Genomic DNA, 7,431 nt, shown 5'->3' with positions numbered 1-7,431 from the left:
TGATGCATTCTGCATTCTGCAGACTTTGAAGACGGCGTCACAGGAAGACGACAGCAGGTAAAGTAGTGGCTTCATAAACAGTCTTCTATAGAATCTGTCTGTACACGTGCAGCGTTGTGGACACTTTGGTTTGTGTGTAGGAACTCTGTCCTCACGACCACACGACTGAAAAATTGTTTTGAACCTTACGGGGGTTTTAAAAATAGACACAATCTTTTATGCTTCCGGTGAAAAAAAAGCAAAACCGATTGACGTGGTTGTGATACAAACACAAAATATGAACTCATTAATAGACCTAGAATGTCTGTAACTCTGGATTTTTCCTTTAACATATGACCTCAATCACTAGGTGTTTAAGTATTTAAAATTATAATTAGATAATCTGTAATGTCTTGTCACAACATGAGAAGATTTCATGTCTTAATAACAGCAAAATATGTTTTTAAAAGATGAAAAACCATCGTTTTCGCTTTATTATGTCACACTGATTCAAATGAGATTTTCCCCAGTGTTGCAGCAACTTGTTTCCATAGAAACCTCGTACTCTTCCAACAATCTGACCTTTTTAAAGTGTTATAGTGACGTCGCGCTCACTGGAGAGTCAGAGAGCAGCCGTGTTTGTGTATAATTTTGTATTATTTTGGTCAAATAAACTTGTGGTGGTAAAAAAAAAAAAGTCAGGATTGTTGATGATTAAAGGTATAAATGTGGCTCCGCCCGGTCTGAGAATCACCGATTTATCCCTAAACGACACAATTTAAGCGACCGGGGCAAAGAAGTTGGTGCGTTTGAGTGTAAATGAACTGGCCTGTGCTACATAACCACCGTGAACAGTACAGTGAATACAGTATCAAACGTCCTCCGTCCGTCACATACGCTCATCACACTGATCCCGCAGCTTTACAAAAGTAAGCGTTTCAATTAAATAGAATCTTTAAAAAAAAAAAAGCTAAACAAACTAGAAAACGAGGTGAGCAGAACTTTTTTTTCTCCCATTAAAAGTTATTATGATAATGTCTCTTCTCCGTCAGGGCTCGTTAAAATCACTTCACAGCATCACGTCGACTCTCTGTGTTTTTAAATTTGGCCGCGTTCACCAGGAGAAGGCGCTCACAGTTTAGTGCACGTCCTACCACAGGAGGAAACCACCGTATTTTAAATACATATTTATCATTATTTTCTCTCACTTTCCTTCTCCTAGATATTTTAAAATCAAAGCTTCTATATATTAATTATTATATATTCATATATAATTATTACTCATCATTGTCGTCATCGTCATAGCACTTTACTGTCATTACAATATTCTACTAACGCTTCACTGTCACCACGGCGACAGTAAACTCACAGCAGATGGAGAACAGGGAGGAGGGGGAGGGGTTATGTTGTGTGTGTGTGTGTTATCGGGTAAGGGTCAGGAGGTCAAAGGGGAAGGAGGCGGGGTTACTGTATTTGACAGGTGGTGGAGGAGGTGGCCTGGCAGCACATGCAGGTGGGGTTGACGGATTTGGGAGGAATCAGATCCAGGTCTTCGTCGTCGGGGATCTCGTCGAGGCGGTAACCGTCTTTCAGCAGCTGGATGTTCAGGTCCTGGTTGATTTGCTGCGGAAGACGAGTGAGGAGAGAGGAGAGAGGAGTTTGAGGGAGAAGAACTCAAAATCATTCCGTCACATCCTGGATGCTCTCAATCAATTTGTCCTGAATGTGTCCTCAGATCTGATCACAAGAAGTAAAATGAATAATTCAGAGGTGGTTTAGTGAGCATGAACAAAATCTGGATTAGAGACCGCATCCCCAGCTCATGAGCTGACGTTGATTCATTCACTCGTGACCACATTCGTCACCAACGTCACTGATCCTTTACTGCAACGGTGGAAATCTCATTTCCTGTTACAGTTAGAGGGAGTTTGACTCACTCAGCTTCTCTCAAACACATTTACTGACATCTGTACAGTCAGACGCATTAATGCAGGATTTCAACCTTCAGATAATATTTCCATGGTACATTAACCTACATCAGGATGAACGTGACGTGTGGAACCCTCTGGTTTTCAGGTCAGTGCCACAGAAGAGAAGGACAACATTCTACTTCACGACACACACGTCACAGCTCTCAGTGTCGGCAGAACGTGTAAATGTAGGCTGAGATTGTAGAAGCTGTAGAAACACTGTGCACAACAAGCACAGTTCCCTTCAGCTCGACGGTTTCCAGTTACACTTACTGAGCATTAACGTCTGAACACTCGTCGATGAGAAAACAAAAACCTTTGTCGGGGACAGAGAGCTGACGTAGAGAGCGGGAAAGACAAACACAACGCCTAAAAGTGTCATTCAATTTTGATTTGATATCTCACGTCACGTCAGGTGTACCCCAAGGCTCAGTCCTGGGCCCTCTTCACTTCACCACCTACCATTTTTTTACCATCTTCCGTAAATTCAACAGCCATTTAGTTATTGGTTATTTTTGCATGACTTTAATCATGAATGGATTCATTTTGCATCATAAATGTTTGATTTATGAACTATTTATTGTCCCAAAAATCATCATAAATATTGTTATTTCAATGTCTTTCTCCCAAAGACATTGACTTTTTTGATTTCCCTCCTGAACAAACTACACTCAGTGGCCACCAAGTAATATGAGTTTGAGACCACTGTCTTATACTTCTCTGAGGTAATAAGTAAGGACACAAACAAACAAACAAAATTGTCCTCCTGAGCGAACAATACTATTTCTGGCTCTACACCACAGATGGCAGCTGTTAGCTCTTAAACATTAATCTGGGGATTTTTAATGAATCGATATTGGATCTCAGTACAAATAAATATTGATATGAATTGGAAAGTAACTTTTTACTGAACCCAGTCATAGCTGTAATCATCCTTACAGCAGAGAGAGAGAGAGAGAGCTCAAGTGTGATGAAAGAACACGGATGAGGATGAGACAGGCGCTGACAATCATGGAGACAGATGAAGTGAGCGTGAGGTGACGTGAGAGGAGAGAAACTGTCAAAGCACTCACCTCAGCGGAGGAATAACCCGACGACGAGTATCTCGACATGTCAAAGTCATCGTCGCTGCGGAGAAATAAACCAGAGTTAGTGAAGGATTAGCTTTGAAAAAAGGAAACAGTGACATTGTTGACGTCGTGTGTGTATGTGTGTGTGTGTGTGTGTGTTTACCTGTCTGTGTCTAAGGCCACCAAAGGCTTCTCATCTGGACTCTGATCTAAAGACGAATAGCCTTTATTGGGCACAACCAACCTGTGAAGAGGAAGCAGAACAAACGTAAAAATACACAAACACTGCACAAAAAATATCTCTATTGATTTTGAAAACACTATAAAACTGTTTATGTTTAGTTGTCGAGCTTTTGTGGCTTTAAATATGAACGTTTTCATGATGTTGTTCAGGTATTTTCAACATTCAGAGTGGTTGAATAACAGAATTGTCAAAGAGTTCTTCCCATTATAGTTCATATACGTCCTTCTTTTCTCCAACAGTGTAAAAACAAAGCATTAGAATATTATTGAATGAAATCTCCTGCTGTCACCGTGTCCTGGCCATGACGTTGTTCTTCTTGGGCTGCTGGTTCACGGGACTTCCGACTGTGTTGTTGTTCTTCAACGAGCCTTTTCTGGCAAGTTCTCTCTGTTTCTCTGCACGAGATGAAGAAAACACAAACCGCTTGAAGATGTCACATGTCACGGAAACACAGTTTTACTCCCAATAAGATCCATAAATAACTGTTATAATATGGTAAAGTGAAATGAAGTCATTTCCCAGAGACATTTAATCTCTACTCTCTGTTCACTGTAAAACTCTGGGGGGGAGATTAGGTGGTGAGATTTACAGAAAGGAGCCTCGGGTGTAATTTAATAAAACACTCCACAGGAAGTGTGATGATCAGGGAGGAGAGGAGGGTTTATTTACTGAAAATCAATTTTCACTTTGAGGACGACGATCATTCCATTTTTCTCTAACGAGATTATCAAACGGCTAAAAACGTTTCATCGCTGTTCTTTCGTGTTTGTACAGAATATTAATCTGAACACTAGCATCAAATCACTTGATTAACAAACGCATAAAGAAGTGGAAATGTCACCATTCGGTTTTTTTACGCAGTTTTAACGACGTACAATACTGCACATACACACAGAGCGGGTTTAGCTACAGTCCTGCTCTCTGTCGCCCCCTGTATCCGTCACTGGTACTGCACCGTTTGTTCTTCTTCTCCACTTATTTTTCTCGTCTAGTCAGAGCTTTTCTGTGAGTTTTTACATCGAAGTAAAGACACAGTTTTAAGACAAAGCGGAGCAGGTGCAGTTATGGATTTTAAGATTCAAGATTCAAGATTCAAAGTGTTTATTGTCATATGCACAGTAAAGAAACACGTTTCCCTGTACAATGAAATTCTTACTTTGCTGTCCACTCAAAAACACCAGCATAAAGTAGAAAAGTATAAATATACATAAGAAAAATATAAATATTACAAAGAAACTAAAATAACATATATGCATAAAATAAGTGTAAACATATGCATATATGCAAGGAATGAGAATATTACAAAAAAACTAACATAACATATATGCATAAAATAAGTGTAAACATATGCATATAAACAAGAAATAAGAACTGTACATAAAGTGAATACTGGTTGTGCAATTTAACAGATTTAAAGTGACATGTTTCAGGTTTTAAAGTGACGGTAACAGATACATCGTTACAGTGTTGGAGGAGTTTTAAGTTATGATAACTATGACTCTTAGTCATGTTCGGGTCAGGTGGACTCAAAGAAATCATAGTGGGTTTGAGTGGGTCAGTCAAAACACGGCAACATTAGAAAATTCAGCACATTCAGCCCAGCTGGTCATAATAATAAGAGAATAAAAGAATAACTTGCCATGTTTATATTGTCTATTATTTATGATGTATTTATTTATCTTATCCTCATGTGGAGAATAAAGTGGTTGAAGATGAATGGATTAACCTCTCCATACATCTGTGGCCCAGGATGTGCAATTATTCATATGTAATATCAATTATAAGATAAGATAGGATAAGATAGTCCTTTATTTGTCCCACAGCGGGGACATTTACTGTGAAACATCCTGATAATTGTGTTTCAGTAAAAGCAAAAATAAAGCTCAGATACATAAATGAAGGGTTGCTAAATATGCAGACTGGGTTTATAACGTATAGAACATGTGACGAGGACAGTCCAGACACACAAACACTGTAATTATTCCCCTCACTGACCTATTTTCATCTGCAGCGGTGACGGCTTGTAGTTTATAGTGACCGGTTCTCCCTCTCTGGTGTCTGAGTCTCCCTCTGAGGCCGTGGACGAGGCCGGGTCCTGGAGACGCAGACGAGACGGAAGAAGAAGAAGAAGAGACGCAGACGAGACAGAAGAAGAAGAGACGCAGACAGAAAGACGAGCAGAAAAGCACATGATTACTGAGGCATCGATGAATAATTAATGCACGTACAGTGTGTCCAGACGATGTGGATAAACAGGGCAGAAAGAGACGGAAGCTTGTTTCTGATCATGTCCAGACAGAAAACACAATGTTCTAATGTTTTTATTTTAGTTTAGGTTTCTTTCATTTACTTTGACTTCAGTTAAAGTCTCTCTTGTGCACGTCATTGTCACAACATGTGATACCGCTTGACAGGAAATGTGACTGCGATATCAGAGGGTAACGGTCATTTTAAACTGATGACTGTGTGACATTTGTGCAGATCTGTAGAAATAAAATAATAAAAAATAATCTAAAATTCATCTAAAATTCTATTTTGACATTTTAGTGTCAAAAAAATGAAAATCGCTGAACAAGCTCTGTTGCTATTTCTATAAAATTGAATTGTTCAATGGGATGGGATTGGCACAGCCATGGTGGGTCAGTGGTAGTGCAAGTTGTCTTTTAAAACTGGAAGGTTGTGGGTTCAATTCCTGGCTCTGCTAAACTCTTCTTCTTGTGATTTAATTCGGTAGTAACGGGTAACAAAGATACTGAGAGGAAATGTAGTGGAGTAGAAGTTGCTAGAAATATAAATAACAAAGTAATTCATATAATTATGTACTTAATTACAGTAACAGAAGTATTTGTACTTTGTAACGTGTACAACTGTGGTGAAGAGACAGCAGGTCAGACTGGGTTCAGTGTGTTTATAGCTGTGAGCAGCCAGCAGAGGGCGCTCTACAGCCTCTGCAGTCACCCAGGGCCTCACTACAGGCCAAATCACATACACTGTCTTTATTTTAAATCCTTTAAATGGTTTAATCCAAGGGATTAAAACAACAGCAGAGCAGTGATCACGGTGAAAGACGCGCGTGTCAGTGGATGCTGAGGACGTGGAGGCTCAAGACATGACGGAGGAGGAGGATGATGATGGTGATGATGCTCACAGTCACTACGCAGCACACCGGACACGCTGCTGCTGCTGCTTACATTACACAAACATACACACTCTCTAATCTAATCTGTAATCTCTAATCCTTTCTTTTGTCTCGAATGTTGGTTCAGTCCTATTAGAGACTTGGCAGCAGGTGATGGATTTGTTTGTCTGCAGCAACAACAACAACAACATTCATGTCTGCCTCTGATTTAAACGAGATTAAAATGAGGAAAAGAAATCATCCGTGGATGATATAATCCAGACTCACCAGCGGCTGCATCTCCGCTTGCATCTCCGCCTCCTCCTGCACCGCACTGGGGACCTGAAATCTGTCCATTTCCTCCATCATGGTGGCGACAACACGCTCACGCTCGCTCGCTCTCTCTCTCTCCTACTCTCACTGTCTCGCTCTCCCTCTCTCGCGCAGAAATAATCGGATTACGGCCGCCTCTCAGTCTGGTTTTCCGTCTCAGATTTGTGAAGATGTGTGCTGCGGTTCTTCTCCGGTGAAGAGCTTCATCCCAGCGGTGAGTCAGAGTCTGTCGACGGCTCCTCTTCCTCTTCTGCTGCTGATGAAGATGGTGATGGTGAAGATGGTGAAGATGAGGATGAGGATGAAGAGGGTGGTGGTGTGACTGGTTCGATGACGGTGACTCCACCACCCACTTCCGGCTGGGATTTCCCAAAAACCTCGACAGTGAGGGGGCATTTAGAACAACAACAACAAGATAATATGATAAATATAACTGAAGAAAAGTGACATAAAATAAAATTAAGAACTGAAATAATTAATTAATCGATTTAATCGATTATGGTAACACTTAAAAAAAGGTTAACTAATCATCAAGTAACCATTAGGTAAGAGTAGTGAATCATTAGGTCATTCGTCAATATCTAAGTACTGGTTAACTAGTTTATTATTAAATAATAATAAGTGAATCATTAGGTCATTAGGTAATGTTAACTAATCATTACTTCACAGGTACTTAACATATTACTTTGATTATTAATAGATTAGTAAATTAATCAC

The 7,431-nt window shown here is 40.0% G+C and overlaps 1 protein-coding gene across 1 annotated transcript; it reads right to left on the bottom strand.

Moving 5' to 3' along the window:
* Positions 1-1,205: 1,205 nt before the first annotated feature.
* On the bottom strand, positions 1,206-7,025 carry fam219ab (family with sequence similarity 219 member Ab). The gene is made up of 6 exons (XM_044015572.1): positions 6,670-7,025; positions 5,259-5,358; positions 3,553-3,658; positions 3,183-3,263; positions 3,023-3,077; positions 1,206-1,602 (listed from the first exon to the last, which is right to left on the bottom strand). The coding sequence occupies exons 1-6, from the start codon at positions 6,748-6,750 to the stop codon at positions 1,444-1,446; spliced, it is 582 nt and encodes a 193-aa protein (XP_043871507.1). The 5' UTR covers positions 6,751-7,025; the 3' UTR covers positions 1,206-1,443.
* Between the last annotated feature and the right edge of the window lie 406 nt (positions 7,026-7,431).

This window comes from Solea senegalensis, unplaced genomic scaffold, assembly GCF_019176455.1.
Source record: "Solea senegalensis isolate Sse05_10M unplaced genomic scaffold, IFAPA_SoseM_1 scf7180000013684, whole genome shotgun sequence".
In the NCBI taxonomy this organism is placed as follows: Eukaryota; Metazoa; Chordata; class Actinopteri; order Pleuronectiformes; family Soleidae; genus Solea; species Solea senegalensis.
The sequence above is the reverse complement of the archived record's forward strand: the minus strand, read 5'-3'. Positions and strand labels throughout refer to the sequence as shown.

Coding starts and splice junctions, on each gene's coding strand:
- fam219ab (XM_044015572.1), bottom strand. CDS start 6,750: ATGATGGAGGAAATGGACAGATTTCAGGTCCCCAGTGCGGTGCAGGAG. Junction 3,078..3,182: donor GTGGCCTTAGACACAGACAG/GTAAACACACAC, acceptor ATTTCTCCGCAG/CGACGATGACTTTGACATGT. Junction 1,603..3,022: donor CGGGTTATTCCTCCGCTGAG/GTGAGTGCTTTG, acceptor CGTCTTCCGCAG/CAAATCAACCAGGACCTGAA.